At 38.6% G+C, this 16,269-nt stretch overlaps 1 protein-coding gene across 6 annotated transcripts in view; it reads left to right on the top strand.

Annotated features, from left to right (window-relative positions):
* Positions 1-16,269, top strand: part of RAVER2 (ribonucleoprotein, PTB binding 2) — a 57,931-nt gene that overhangs the window by 29,021 nt on the left and 12,641 nt on the right. For 5 of the 6 annotated variants that reach the window (XR_012160455.1, XM_073357441.1, XM_073357440.1 and 2 more), the window contains 5 exons: positions 2,074-2,265; positions 4,149-4,275; positions 8,107-8,192; positions 12,517-12,621; positions 12,823-12,934. Coding sequence is in view for 5 of the 6 variants with exons in the window: in XM_073357441.1 (XP_073213542.1) it covers positions 2,074-2,265; positions 4,149-4,275; positions 8,107-8,192; positions 12,517-12,621; positions 12,823-12,934 (622 nt within the window). In the remaining variant the exon portion in view is untranslated. The remainder of the gene's footprint in view (positions 1-2,073; positions 2,266-4,148; positions 4,276-8,106; positions 8,193-12,516; positions 12,622-12,822; positions 12,935-16,269) is intronic. The other variant, XM_073357439.1, reaches the window with a different exon arrangement.

The raw sequence follows: 16,269 nt of genomic DNA, 5'->3' as shown, positions 1-16,269 counted from the left end.
TTGATACAATAGAGAAGGAGGACCCCAAAGGAAGAAAGCAAAAAGAGAACACAGTGAAAGTGACGAGCTAGGAAAATGAGCTTTGCAGTAGCATTTGGAATAGATATTAGAGGGGTAAGGTTGCAAATGTCAAGGTCAGAGCGAAGGATGTTGAAGTAACAGATATGATGAGAACCTGGATAAGAATTTTAGTGGTGTGGATGGACAGGTCAGGCCATAGCTTAGAGATTTGATGTGGAAAGAAATGGCAAGTTTTAGACAGCCTGGATGTGAGGTCCAAGAGAAAGGTCCATGTGGCAGATGATGCCCAGATTGCAGTCGGGAGTGACAGGCAGGATGGCGGTGTTGTCCGCAGTGATTAAGAAAGGAGGTAGCAGGAATTGGGGGAGAAGATTATAAACTCTGTTCTAGCCATGTTGAGCTTGAGCTGATGACTCGCTGACATCTGCTTGTGGATGTCTAGAGAGTAAGATTTTAGTTTGAACAGAAGGAGACGGGTCTGGAATAAAGAGGTAGATCTGTGAGTTGTCAGCATAGAGATAGTAATTGAATTTGTGTTTGCAGATGAGATTACCCATATATAAGGGGTGTGGGTGTGGGGGGGGCGGAAACTAAGCATGGAGCCCTATGAAACCCTCACAGAAAGTTAGATGGGGGTTGAGGAAGATCATCTCAAAGGATGTGCTGAAGGAGCAATTAAAGAGGTGCTCAGAGAACCAGGAGAGGACGAAATCAGCAAAGCCAAACGAGGAGAAAATTTCAAGAGGAGCATGGTTGATAGTGTAAAAGGCAGTTGACAGGCAAAAGAGAATAAGGGTGGAGTACTAGTTCTGAATTTTGGCTAAGAGGTCATCTGAGGAAAAATCATGATTCTTTTTACTATGGCTTCTTTTGCATAGCTGTATGTTAACCCTCTTCAGGAATATATTAGTTAGTTCTGCTACTAACTGACAGATTTCATCACGTAAATCTAACGTATCTTGAAGTCAGTGGAGAATTCTGCTTGGGAACTCCCTTTCTTTTTCTGTATTTCTTTCCTTTTATCCTTATCTTTACTCTTCTTTAAGCCTTTCTTTCTCCATTGGCTCCTTATGTGTTGGAAATACAGATTGTTCTTTCAGTAAGAGTTGAATCCGGATTTTTAGACACAGTTCCTAAAAATACCTACGTTCCCTCTGTGTGTGTGTGTGTGACCTATGAAAAGGTTATTGTCTAACCGCCTTTTTGCTTGCTTTAGAGAGAACAAGGCAACTGCCCTATCTTTTTCTACTTCACCTTTCAGTTTCCCCTAGAAAGTATTCACTGGTGTTTAGTTTTGAGGGATTTTTTTCCTAGCACATTCTTCTTTGGAAAGTTTAATTTCCTTATATATTTACACAGATACTGGCCGCTGCATCTTTGCAGGTTGAAGCAGTTTTCTTTGCCCAGGTTTGAAGCCAAAGTAAGCTGCATTGCTGCAAGCCACTTTCCGCATATCTACACTAATGATTTTTACCAGTGCAGCTATGTTGGTGTAAAATCGAACCCATCATAGAGGAGTCCTTGAATTTTCCCAGCTCTCTTTTCTTATAAGAGTTCTTGAAGGTTAATTCTAAGCTGTTGAATAGATGCTGTTTGTACTATCCTATCTTCCTCTACTTCAGAATCATTAAGAGGCTGTAAACAAATTCCTGTTATAGGCCTGATTACTTCCAGGACTAAATAGCTGAGAATTAGATGATGTTTTTCTAATCAGATTTAAAAGTGCGGGGTGGGGCGGTCCCTTTGCCACATCAGGATTCTAAGTAACTTTATATCAATTTCATTGTTGTACAGAGTGTAGTTGTAGCCGTGTCAGTCCCAGGATATTAGAGAGAAAAGGTGAGTGAGATAATACCTTTTATTGGACCAACTTCTGGACACTGGATTTATGGCTTATTACAACTATTTGTAACCCACCTCTTTCTGTCTTATGACTGCAGATGTGTTAATGATTCATGTAATTCATGCTCAATGCAGGGGGAGGAGAAAATACTTTAAAATACTTGCTGAATGTTTGTAATGTGTTCATTGTATTGTGAAATGCCATTTCAGTTTGCTGAGGACGAAGGCAGTTATATTGGTGGCTTTGCAGTGATTGAGTATGAGACTGCAGAGCAGGCTGAGGAAGTGCAAGAAGTCACAGATGGTATGACTATCAGAGGAAAGAGAGTCCAGGTATCGTACTGTGCTCCTGGAGCACCAGGACGAAGCACGCTAGCTGCATTTATAGCAGCACAACGTATGGTAAGAGACCTTCCCTTTTCAAAGAGAAAACACTTTAAATGTTTATATTATATGTTGTACATATATAAGAATTTATAAAATCCATTGGAAGAAAAGTCCGTAAGTGCTTTTATAATCAGCTTAGTATTTTAATAAGATTATTACTCAGCCAAGTGAAAATTCTTTTTGAACCGGAGAAAGCTATTTGGCTCAGTGAAATATTAATACTTAAATTGTAGTTCTGTTCTGACAAGTGACTCTGTAAAGTGACATTGTGGAGTTCCATGTTTATTTTCTCACAGTGACTACAATTGATCTGTTTACAAATGAAAAGGTGGTTTCTCTAACCTTCCTCTAACCAAGATCTTAGGTTATAACTCAGTCTGTTCAAAGTGTTACTCTGCATCTACACTAGAAAAGGTTGGAGTTGGCTAGCTCGTGTTAGCTAGCTGGCAAACTCAACTTCTTCCTAGTTAAAACAAGGACATGAACCGCAGGGATTAGGGGTAAGAGATGGTTTCAGTTCAAAACTAAACTAAGAGAGAGTGCTTTTTAACAACTATAGGTTTGTTTAAAATGAGACAAGTAAATGTAATTTAAAAATAAATGTCAGGGTAGTGGGAATGACTTAATTTCATGCTTGGTGTAGAATGAAGCTTTTATGCCCTGCATGTCATATCAAATTATTTCTTAGAAAATTGGATGGGAAGGTAAGTGGTACATGAAGCTGTCTTGAAGGTTGTAGCAGAATATTCTCATTACTTTGGATAGCTCTGAGTAAACTCAGCTGCTTTTCTATAGAGTTATTCACCTCAACTCTGTAGAAGAGGAGCTGAGTTTAGTGTTATTAAAGATGGCATATTTTATTGGTCGTAATGGGGGACTACATTTCCTTCTTTACTTTCCAGAGTTGTGGGGAAAATGTGTTTTTTCCAGGAAAAAACCTGCCCTGTGGGTTTTATGTGTGTGTATGTTTTGTGTTGTGAGGGGGTAGGGTGACAGGTTGGGGGCGAGATTGCTGTGGGGAACATTTTTTGAGCTTCTTTTCATACTGGAATATTTACATAAAGAGAACGTGTATTTGAAATCTTTTTGATCCTACAAACATTACATTATAATTTCAGTCCATGAATGAATGGTTTAAAACAGCGGTTCTCAAACTGTGAGTCAGGACCCCAAAGTGGGTCACAAACCCATTTTAATGGGGTCACCAGGTCTGACTCAGATTTGTTGGCCAAAGTCCCAGTCCCACCACCTAGGACTGAAGCCAAAGCCCGAGGGCTTCAGTCCTGGGTGGCGGGGCTCAGGTTACAGATCCCCTTCCTGGGGCTGAAGCCCTTGGGTTTTGGTTCCCCTGCCTGGGACAGTGGGACTCGGGCTTTGGCCCTGCCACCTGAGCAGCTGGGGTCAGGCTTCGGTCCCCCCCTCCTTGGGTCATGTAATAATTTTTGTTGTCAGAAGGGAGTTGCGGTGCAATGAAGTTTAAGAACCCCTGGTTTGAAAGGTTGAGAGAGAAGTAATGAGAATACTGAGGTGCTGTTATGCCTGTTAGTTTTATACTTTTCTTATTGTTTCCTATCTAGAAACCTAAAGGGGAAGGAGAAAAATGCAGCAACCGTGCTAATTTCAGTGTAAAGGAAATCCTGGAATATGTTACTAACGAGCTTTACAGTGAAACGGTTAATTACATATATTTGGTGAATGGAAATTGCAGGAACACTGATCTTTGAACTCTGGTGTGTGACACATAGAGATCAAGGAAATAATATCCAAATATAGATCTAAACCTGTTTGTTTTATAAATAAAGGGTTTGCTCCAGCAAATTTGTTTGAGGTAGTCATGGCAACAGAATATGCTTAGTTTACCCTTGAGTCTAATGTTTCCGTATTTCTGTTAATTCCAGATGAGAAACAATAGAAAGGGATTGCTTCCAGAGCCAAATCCAGTGCAGATTATGAAGAGTTTAAATAACCCAGCCATGTTACAAATGTTACTGCAGCCCCAGTTGTGTAGACGTGCTCGTAAACATGGTAAGCCTTTTAAAACATAGATAAATAAGAAAATAATTCCGTGTACTTAGTGATATAACAAACTTTAGCTAAAAAAAAAAAAAAGCAGGAGCAACCTTTTAGAATACATATGTTTATAATTGCCTCGAGAGAGTCCTCTTCACAAAAGTGACAGAAAACATATGTACAACAAACTCTCATGACAGTTAATTTAAGTGAGAGACAAGATGGGTGAGATAATATCTTTTATTAGACCAACTTCTGTTGGTCAAAGAGACAAGTTTTCAAGCTACACGGGGCTCTTCTTCAGGAAAAGGTAATCAGAGTGTCACAGCTAAATACAAGGTAGAAAAGATTGTGAAGCATTAGGATTTAACACATGTTGCAAGAGACAATTCCTGATGAAGTGGGCAATTAATACCTCTGCAGAGGTGTAGCTCAAAAGCTTCTCTTTCTCAGCAACAGAAGTTGCTCCAATAAAAGATATTACCTCACCTGTCTTGTGTCTCTCATACCTTGGGACCAATATGGCTATAACACTGCAAACAGTGAATTTAAGTATCATTGCTCCTTGTAAACACCCTCGTGCTAACTCTGCAGTCTATTGATATTTATATTAGAAATTGGTCTAAAACAAAACCTCTGATCCAAACACACTCAAACTTTGGGGATCTGGTTCCAGATCTGAACTTGCAACTCAAGTCCCTCTCCAGTTCATACCGTTTTAAAATTCTTTCTTTCTTGTATGTTTCCGTATATATGTGTGTTTCCATAAAATATATATAACATTTTACAAGCATGCTGTTAGACACTGTCCTACTTCCAAAGGAACTTTCTTTCTAATTTGAATGGACAATAAATTAAAAGTAATGTATCATGTTTCAAAGAATTGAATTGTGAGGCATAAGAATGGGAGCGGTCAGTCTGAAGAGATCAGTGAGGCAAGTCTACACTACAGCGCTGCATCGGCACAGCTGCAGCGTATCTTCACCAGCGAGAGAGCGCTCTCCTGTCGGCATAATCATTCCACCTGGGCGAGAAGCGGACGCGTGTCTCCCGCCGACATAGCGCTGATGTGGACAGTGTAAAACTTGTGTCACTTTGTGAAGGGGAGGGGGGGTTCGCATCCCTGAGCAACGTAAGTTATATCAGCTTAGGCTGTAGCATAGACCTGCCTTAAGAACGAATGGCTGTGCTATAAATATTATGGGTGTGGGTGAGAATCTATACAGTGCCTCTAAGACCATTGGGAGGGATGAGGTGGCTTTAAGCCACTTTAGCACCCTTCCAATCCTGGGTTGCTTTGGGGGATGGAGAGGCCCCTAGTTTAACTCAGAGAGGTCCTGAGGGCTGTCTGGGGATGTCTATATTGCGCCCCCCTCCACAAAAAATAAGAGTGCTCTTAACTGAGGTTAGCTAACCTGTGTTCACTAACTTGGGTTAAAATGCACCTTTTCTTGCAGTGTAAATGTACCTCAAGTTACAGCAGCTTCCCTGGGCTGCTCTGTGGGCCACACTCCTGTGTGCTGTGGGCCTGCCCCCAGCACAACTCTCCTGCTCCCAGGACAGCTCCATAGTGCATACCTCCTATGTCCGGACTTATGAGTGGGTCTTTGGGAGGCAGCCTGTGGCTTTCTTCATCAGTGCCAGCTTGGGGACAGTCCTCTTGCTGCTGGATAAAGGACTTTTAGGGTCCCTTTACATTGCTTCAGCCCTTATACCTGTCAGAACATGGCCAAAATGGAGATGAATATCTTGCCCTATGTACAGGTGAACCCGAATTTTTCAATGATTCCTGGAAATTCAGAAAACAGATTTTTGGGAAAAAACAAAATTCCACTCTTGGGGCATTTCTGAATTTTGCATAATTGAGTTTGGAGAATCAGAATTGTACCTGTATTTCAAGGAACAGGTGTGTGGGATTCTGTAGTTGTGAATAAGTGTATATGTGTTTTTTTATGAGAGAGCAGTAATGCATTAAGAGGTATCTGTGAAGGTAGGGAAGGTGCAAGACAGCTTTGAGTGTGGTTGTTTTCAGAAGGTTAGCTGTACAAATGTCACTGTATGGTTTTATATTTGCCTCACACTGGCTTCTGTATTAAATTTGCTCAAGATACATTTAAAAGGATGGCTTTTCAAATTGTGACAGCCTTGCAGACTCACTATGGGAAGCTGGATTCTGTCTGATGTGTACATCATGACCCATACTAAAGATTTTGTAATCAGAATTTTCTTAATAATTCTTTTGGTAGGGCTAAAAAGAATCCTGCTCGCTCTTTCTTAGCTGCATTGTCTTTGCAGTCCTAAAAGGGGTGATAAAGTATTTTGCTTAGTAAAGGAAGCATATGTGACCCTGAATACACAGAGGAACAAATCTATTTAGTCAGGAGAGGCCCTTTTTTGTGAAGTCACTTTTATTTCCATAGCTTCACCTGAAAGAAGTCTGTACAGAGGGAATGTGTAAGAACAACTGAGTGTGTGGAAGTGCACTGTGGGTCTCTGCAGAAAGGGCATGATCTCATTCGGTGGGGACCACTCCAGGGAGAACAGCAGCAAAGTGAGACTCTTTAAGGGAGCACAGAAGCACAATTTAAAGGGAAGGAACAGCATAGGTTGATGGTATAAGCTGCTATTTATGTAATACTTTGATAATAATTCTTTGCACTTCATAACTTTACCAGAGCACTCTCAGGACATGCCTATGGCTATTACTGTATTACTCATTGTAAAAATGGGCAAACTGAGTCATGGGAAGGTAAGCAACTCACCCAGAGTCCAACAGGGAGTCAGTTGCAGAGCCAGGAATAGAGCCTACATGTAATATTCTTATGCTCTCCACATCTAAGTGCCGCTTAACGGCTTGTTTCTCCCATGCTGCTTCCAGAGTGAATAGAGTTTACTTTTGTGTAACTTTCCTAATGCTGTTTCCCTTCCTTTAACGTGTCTCTCTGCTTGTCTGTCTGTCTTCAGATTGTGAGATCCTTGGAGCAGGGATTGTCTCTTCTTGAATATTTGGAAAGCTCCTAGCAGGTTATGGGTGCTACCATAAATATATGAAATAAGAACAATAACCCACTCCCTTCACTAACCATGAAACTACAAGCTTCACCGTATTTTTAACACTGTCTCCTGAATTCTTTTAAAAAGCTCACAGTTTTGTTTGTAACTTTGAATATTTCATCTTTTAATTTCCAAAAATTCCCCATGTTTTTATTGCTTATAATCGTTTGTTCCCTCAGACTGCTGATGCTCTCCCTGTTACTGTAAGCGCTCTGTAGTATTGTAAAATGGTGAGCAGCATGGCTGGGGAATCTGTATTTAGTCTTTATTTTAACTCAGTTTCTGTCTAGTGTGACTGTCTCTAATAGAAAGCCTGATCATGCACCCACTGAAATCAAGGGGAGTTTTGCCATTAACTTCTAAGGGCCCATTGATGACATGTTAAGTTATTACCTATTTACAGTTGACTACACAGAAATTGTATATCCAATGACTATGTATCTATCAAAGCACTTGAACTAAGGCCCCAGTCCTGGAGTTTAAGTGAATGAGAAGACCTGTGCACCTTTGAGGAACCCTGTTGACTTCAGTGGGGCTCCAGGCAGACATAGCAGTTCTCCTATGTGCTATTAATTGCAGGATAAGAGTCTCTGCATAATAAGCTTCAGCCACATGTGTATTAAAAGGGTTCACTGTCCTGATTTTTAGTCAGTTAATTAAATGTTAAATCCTATAGAAATACTTAGAAAAAGGCAAATATATAAAGTGTATATAACTGTTAAAAATCATTCTTTGTCTAACTTTTAAAAATTCTATAAATTTGTCAAGGATGGTATCTTGTGTTTTCTCAAGCAGTTCTTGGAGTATCTGCTGGTTTACCTCATCTTATAAATACAGCAGTCAGTCCAGGATTTTTGCATTTGAATAAAGTACACCAGGTATGTTTATCAGTGTGAAAAAATTTATATCAAATTATGTATTTGTGCAGTATTTTGCATTAAAACATGTAACAGATCTCAAGAATTTACAACTAAAATCAAATGTTCTTGTTAAAATGACTTTGTATTTAACATATACTATATAAAGTGATTTCAAGAGGCTTTTTGAATAAGATATAATCAGATCTGACTAATTAAAATTGAGGAGTGCTCACTGTCTGTATGCAAATTGCCATTTTATTTTTTCTGAATTTTTGATTCACTGTTACCTGATTGTGTTGTGGTAGAGAGAACTTATAGTTTCTAGAAAGAATATCCGTTTCCAAGTAACAGGTTGAGTGACAAGGACCATGGATTCATTTTGTAAGCAGCTCATTCAAGAACAAAGACTTTTTGGAAAATAAGTCTGATTCAAGGCTGGAAGTGTGTTATCATTGTCTTTATTTGTAAAGCCTGTAAAGTGTACTACATAAATATTAACAACAGCAACAATAATTTTGAGATTTTCGTTTTTAGCTAAAAATAAACCAAAACTGTGTATTACTGAAGTATTCTCAGAGTTTTTGTGGTGTATTATAAGGCTCCTATGACTTCCAAACCACTTTGAGCCCAACACTAGTAAAAGGAGATATTCTGGAAGCTCATATAAAGAATCCAAAGTTCATAGGGGTATCTTGTAAGGAGATTTGGGATGAATCTACCCCCTAACTCAGGGACAAGGGCTGGGCTGGAGTAGCAGCTTTTGTCCACAGTCAGTACTCCCTTTGCACCAATCTATTGGGTCACCAAGCCACCCAGTTTCCACTTCTGCTTACCACATCAGGACTACTGTAGGGGCGTCCACAGTGTGGATTCTGCCAAGAAGTGAATTTTACCCTTAGGAAATATGGGTGGGGTTTTCAAAAGTACCTAGAGAAGTTAGAAAGCTCTAATACCATTGATTTTTAAATGAGACTTTTGCTCCTTACTCTATTCAGTACTTTAGAAATTCCTACTCGAAATTAAAAAAAAAGTATTTATTCATTACTATTTCTACTATACTTTTAAGATCATAGAATATCAGCGTTGGAAGGGATCTCAGGAGGTCATCTAGTATAACCCCCTGCTTAAAGCAGGACCAATCCCCAATTTTTGCCCCAGATCCCGAAATGGCCCCCTTAAGGATTGAACTCAGAACCCTGGGTTTAGCAGGCCAAAGCTCAAACCACTGAGCTATCCTTTCACACTTTCCCTGCCCCCCAAGATCTATAGCTCCATGTCTGTTAAGAGAGATCGAACTAAAATAGGACAGATTTTCTTCACAGTAAAGGCACCTTGCTTTCTCTCATTTTTCTATTATGAGTTATCTAGAGGCGTGTATTCCTTTCAGATGTTAGGTATGTTGTTTAGATCTGCAGTGCACCATAGAATGAAACACATTAGCTGCATGTTGTAAAGTTTATTGAACACAAAGAGTGTTATTTGCTTACATTTTTAAAATATATATATGACATTTTCCTCGGATATATTTAGTTACTGCAGCTCTTTCTATGGTCTTGTAGATTTTGGGCTTCTTTGGAAGGCAACATGAATGCTTTTTAATCACAATTGGAAGGAAGCATATTGTACACAGTTGCAGTGTGACTGATGATGATCCACTGCTTTTTGGCTTAAGTATACTACAGCTAAACAAGTGAGTGCTATCGCATTGGATAGACTCATGCATTTAATATTCTTTTATGCTCCTGCTTTTAATTAGTCACTAAACCTGACCCAGTAAGCTGAATTTACTGACAGTAATTTAATTATCTAGGTTCCTTTCATTGGCACTTGTGTACCCTTATTCTGTAATGTATCTTTTTGGGGTACTCTTCAATGCCAGAGAATCTGGTCACTATTTCTTTCTTGGAATTCAGTGTTATCATGTACAGGAAAAGAAGCTGTGTTACTTTCTAGTTTTTTGTTAGTTTGACAAAAGAACAGTGGTTCAGCTTATTTCTATATTCCTTCCTGCATATGTTGTTTTTGCTGCATGGAATTGACAGTTCAAGATTTTGTTAAATGATACATTGAGAGGAATTGCTTTTTAAAAATATGATGCCAAAACATTGCTCTTAGAATAATTAAATTATAGATAATTAGGAGGACATGACAGATGAGAATTTGAACAGTTGTTTGGATGAATCACTGAATAATTTTTTTTAACTTAGCTACTCCTGGTATTTCTTAATGATAGACATTCTGTGCCACCATAACACATTTTGAACATTTAGAGTTATGTGTTAACTGAATGGTCTGACGGATCTCCCTGTGATTAATCCAGAGAGTCTGTTTTGAAGATTCAGCCAAACAATTTTTTCTACTTTGAATTCCTAAAAGTTTGTCGTTTAATCAATACTTTTTCTTTCTTGATGTAACTCAGAAAACACAATAAAATTATAAAAAATAAAGATGTACTGGCAACATTAGACACAGGTCATTTCTACTGGAGATGCTTAGGGCAGCTGTGTGGACTCAATACACAAATGTATTGATGCAGTTAATCCAGATTTGGCCCCATATTTGGTGGAATTCTGTTTTTGAATCTAAAATCTAATTTGCAGGTTTTAAGAGATCCCTTGTTTTGTGTGCTGATATTATAGTAAATAATTTCCAAAACACAAAGGACTGTTCTGTAACATGAATGTCTGTGTCCTACTTGTTTAGTTCCGAAGGAATCTGCAACCCTGCCACACTGGGACACAAACTGTGCTGGCTACAAATGTCTGGAAACATTTGTGAGGCAGAGTTCTGGCAGAGCCATAAAGCATGCAAGTCCCTACTTGCTGTGCTCAGCTGCTTCTTCAGTTTTCAGTCATTAATGGTGATCTGTCCGGCGTAGGGAATTTCAAAAAGTGAGCAAGACTGTACTCACACAGTGAAGAATTTTGATTCCATATTTCTAGTCTTGCCTTATAGAATGTGTTCTTTAAGTACCAGAGTGCTACAGAAAAAGATTTATTGAGACCTGGAGCAAACATATGATTTGGCTGGCAAATCATGTTCAAGAACCTCTGCCAGTGCAATCTTGCTCTACAAGAATGATGTTTGACTAAATGTTTTCAAGCATTCATGTAGTTAGTACAAATTATAGCAGGGGTTCTCAAACTTTTGTACTGGTGACCCCTTTCACATAGCAAGCCTCTGAGTGTGACCTCCCCCCCTTATAAATTAAAAACACTTTTTTATATATTTAACACCATTATAAATGCTGGAAGCAAAGTGGGGTTTGGGGTGGAGACTGACAGTTCACGACCTCCCTGTGTAGTAACCTCACAACCCCCTGAGGGGTCCCGACTCCCAGTTTGAGAACCCCTGAATTATAGCATGGTTTGATGCTCCAGTGTGGACAGACATTTCTTTTAAACCATCATAGGATCCAAAAACCATACTGTAGAATATCTCCAAGGCAAAGTTCTAGTATGGCATCTCAACATGGTTTAAGTGTCTTGATTGTGGGTGCAAACCGTGTTACAGCAATGTTTTAGTGTAACTGTGCATGAAAAGAGAAAAGGAGTACTTGTGGCACCTTAGAGACTAACCAATTTATTTGAGCATAAGCTTTCGTGAGCTACAGCTCACTTCATCGGATGCATCCGATGAAGTGAGCTGTAGCTCACGAAAGCTTATGCTCAAATAAATTGGTTAGTCTCTAAGGTGCCACAAGTACTCCTTTTCTTTTTGCGAATACAGACTAACACGGCTGTTACTCTGAAACCTGTGCATGAAAACCATTTAAAAAAACATTACGAGCCACAGTGTGAACATAGCCTAAATAACTAGCCACGTTATGAATGTTCTGGGAATAGTGCTCTCTGTAGGATACTTACCAATGAGTAAGGGAAGAATCGTATGTGTGTAGGTATCCTTTCCTGAAGGTAGTATTAATGTTTAGAGACTGTAAAGCAGTATATAATAGCCCCTAACTATCCCAACATAACCTAATAAAGCAGTGAGATGTTTGGAGCAGACATTATGTAAGAAATAAAAACATTGTAAAGCACAATACAATAAACTACACTTATCCTCTAAAAAGCACCCAGAAAATCAAACTGGAGGAAAGGAAAGATAAAAGGAATTCAGAATCTTCTGGAAGCTTTGATTGCAAATGAAGCAAGGATTTGGTTTTGTGGAGGAGAAGTCACTGACTTCGGATAAACATAGATATGGAAAGTCATTCCTCTTTGTCATGTTTATTCATAAGCTAATTGTAAAGTATCTGGCCTATAGCACATCAGTTGGAATTCTTGCAACAAGTGTTGTAATTTTTTGTATTTTTTAACTAATTCTTGTGTCAATTTGGCAGAATTCTGTTCTGGGGAATACATCTAATTTACTGCTGCAGAACCTCTCACACCTACAACTGGCACAGAAGCAACTAATTAAAATTGAGAATATTCAAACTAACAGTGTAAGTTCATCATTTTAACTTCAGTTATCAACCTGTATACCTTTTATTCACTATTTTCTAAAACAAATAGGACTTTTTTAGAGTCTTAAAACTTTAAGCATCTAGCATATGTGGAAGAGATTAACTGTATGTGAAAGCCTGTGGAATAGCTAAGGAAAGATAACTGTAGTCATTTACAATACTACTTGTTCTTCTTTATAGAAACCCGGTTTACTTGGAGAGCCTCCACCAATGTTACTTCAGACAGTATTGGGAACAGGGCCAATACCATCAGTGAGTGCAGACCTGGGAAACCATGGAGAAGCGCATACATGTAAATGACATTTTGCTTCATACTGTACCAGCAGAAATGTCCAGTTTGAAAATATGCAGCTGACTCACTCCTACTTTTTTAACAAAAGTGATAATCAATAGCTTTAACCTTATCGCCACAGAATAAGGAAGCCACCAAGCCTAACGACAATGTGAAATACAGGAGCATTTAACAAAAGAATTATGTTGATTATTGCTGTGTTGATTGGTTTGCACTGGCTGCTTTCGCTACCTGGCACAAATTCAGAGGCTTCCCAGTTACACAAACTTAAATATTTTATGAAAAAAGCAGCAATGCAAACAACGGGCATATGTTCATTTAGCTTCTAAAGCATACATAAATGAGGATTCTGGCACAGACATCTTGGTTTCATTGCCTTCTCTTCCAGAAGATTCCCATATTTTTGTTTTCTGTGGTCTGTATTTGCCAGGCATGTACTTGAGTATCTAAATCTCCAGCAGACCACTGTCTGCTCATGTTAGTTTTTCAGACTTAAACATCAAAATCCAAACAAATTCAGAATAGTTAGCATGGTATCATATATCCCACACACACTTGCTTACATCTTGGTGTCTGTTCAGGCTGACCATGAAGTTTATCACTTAAGTCAAACAGGTATATAACTGAAAGAAGCCAAGAGTAAGCAGAATAGAAAAATGTAAACAGAAATGGGCCACATATTCCAAGGAGAGGCTAAACATGAACAGACTTGCTGATTGACCCCTTTGTGCTAGGAATGAGGTTTTCCTGATGTGAGCCAAATTTTTAACAGCAGCCTCTAAAATCATGGACACATTTTCTCATGACCACATTATTTTAATTATCCCAAATAGAGTAGTTAGGTATCTACTCTATTCGTGTGAAATGACTCTAAGAGCTAACGCTAGGTGCTTTAACATTTAATATAAGACAGTCTCATCTTCCTGTGTTGAGTGAAATTAGCACACTATCAACACACTCCTATTGCAACTCTTAAGTATTAGATAAACCCGCAGCAATATATTTGGCTAGGGTTCTGAATTTGCTTTAATTGCTTAAGGTTATTTGGCATGCTGTTTCTTTCCTGAAGTTCTCAGTTTCTGAAAGGAGCCCTGTTTTCATTTTAGTGTTTTATTTTCTTACTGGTGTTCTTGGATATGTGAATGGGATTAGATTTTATCCGCTTTTCTTTGCTTATGCCCATATACCCTATCTGATGCAATGTACTAGATGTGTTAAAAAGGGCATTTGCTTTACTTTATATTACTTTGGTTTTCAATACTTGTAACCTCTCTTAGTCCGTGCCTTTTAGTCCTACAGTTAACTTTATTCCATTTTAAGGGTGTCTACTTTTAATACGCTTATAGACCTGGACATTTTGATTTTGGAGAAATCAAATAACTTGATTTTACTGATATTCCTTGTTTTTAATTAATTTTCCTAATGTCTTGTCTCTTCACATGAGGACAGAAGTAGGTTTTTAGTATTCATTCCTGTAGGTTCCCACCTGATACGTCTCAACATCACAAAGCTTCTCTTACAAGTAGCTGTTCTGCTGAAATCAGCTGTGAATCCAGCCCAACAGAATCCTATTAGGTTTTAACTGGAGTTGAGTAAAAGTCTATCACATGGAATTTTATAAACTTCTAAAGAGTCTAAAGTTGTGGACATTACATCTTGATGCAAAAGGAGTTAGTGCTTAAATTGGGAGAGGTAGTTCAACGGCATCAAGGAGTTTAAAGGCTTTGTGAAGACTAATGCTGTTCATTACATATAAATCTATGTATTAGGATAAGCCTAGAGTTACTACTTGGCATTCTGGAGACGTGCATTTGATTTCACTTCCCAGACTGTGAATACTGTAAAGCGAGGGTACTCTGTCCCTTGTCAGGAAGGAGGGTGGGGAGTGTGCTTTGATAAATCATTAGAGATTCCTGCAGCCAGCAAAGTGCTAGTGGATGTGGGAAGGTTGTTCCATGTAGTTCTCAGCCGCAAGGAGGATGGTTCTGATGTGGAGCCTTGAAATGTAAACTGAGGAAAAATGGAATGGGATGATATAGGTATTAAGATTCTATAAATCCCCAGTCCCCTGCTGCCCTAGTAGAGTGAAAGAAGAGAAGGAAAACTTGTAACCTACACACCTCATTTGGAACCGGAAATACACAATCAGGCAAAAGCAGAGACAAAAAAAAATTTTAAAAAAAGGCAAATACATTACAGTACTGTGCTAAACGGAAACTACTAAAAAATTAAAGGGAAAGCTTAAGAAAAGATTTGAGAAGGCAAGGAAACTGTTTCTGTGCTGGTTTCATTTAAATTAAGATGGTTAAAAGCAGCATTTTTCTTCTGCATGTTAACATTTGAAATCTGCATTAAGTCTATGTTCAGTTGTAAACTTTAGAAAAAACAACCATATTGTTTTGTTCAGAGTTACGAACAACTTACATTCCCGAGGTGTTCGTAACTCTGAGGTTCTACTGTATATACAGGTTAATTATGACTATAAACATAATTAGCAGCTTTGCCTTTTAATGGAATTTTATTTCTCTACCTTTTTTAAGGAAGGCATCAAGAAGATGAGTTTTTAGCATTAGTGATTCTTTTCTTCATAGTGGTATAATAAATTTTTCTTGCTTCTGAAATTTTTTTGTAACCAGAAAACTGTCAAAATAATTCTCTTGAGACAGATAATTTCAAAAACTACACATCTGCATTTTATGGGTCTATTATAGATAGATCCTGCTCTTGCAGAATATAGTGGGGTTAGTGGAGGATAGCCCAGCCCCTGATCTAGTACAGCTTGGCTTTAGAGATTATTGTCTCTTGGACACTTTCCGTTCCATTCCCAGTTGCACAGACCACCTCTGTTCCCATTTGTAATTGCATATAATGTGGATACAATCAAAATGAATGACAACTTACATTGCACAAACATTTTAACAACTCGGTTGCCATATGTTGCATGTTAATATCTGAAAGTATACTGCACTGCACTCGGTGACCTGATTCTATCTCCCATGTCATTACCAACCACAATGCAGAATTATTTTCTGCCCTTTATGTTCCGGGATGAGCCATCTTCAGAGGAGTCTTAGTTGCATTTTTATCTCTAGTGAGGTGCAGCCAATGGCCATTCCATACAAAATATTGGTAAAGACTATTGTTGTTATACTTGATTGATGCTGTCCTCTGCAACTCTGATTTGTTGCTCAGCTGATCAGCAAGTTGGAAGTTTCAGTAGCAGAACTGGTGTTTTGTGTTTTTACTTAAATGCTAGGAAGGAAGAATGAAGTCAAAGCTATATCTGTAATACATTGTCTAACACACAGAGCACTTTACAGGCTAATTTACAGGCT

Source organism: Lepidochelys kempii, chromosome 8 (genome assembly GCF_965140265.1).
Source record: "Lepidochelys kempii isolate rLepKem1 chromosome 8, rLepKem1.hap2, whole genome shotgun sequence".
In the NCBI taxonomy this organism is placed as follows: Eukaryota; Metazoa; Chordata; order Testudines; family Cheloniidae; genus Lepidochelys; species Lepidochelys kempii.
Note: the sequence above shows the minus strand (reverse complement) of the source record. Positions and strands in the feature narration are given on the sequence as shown.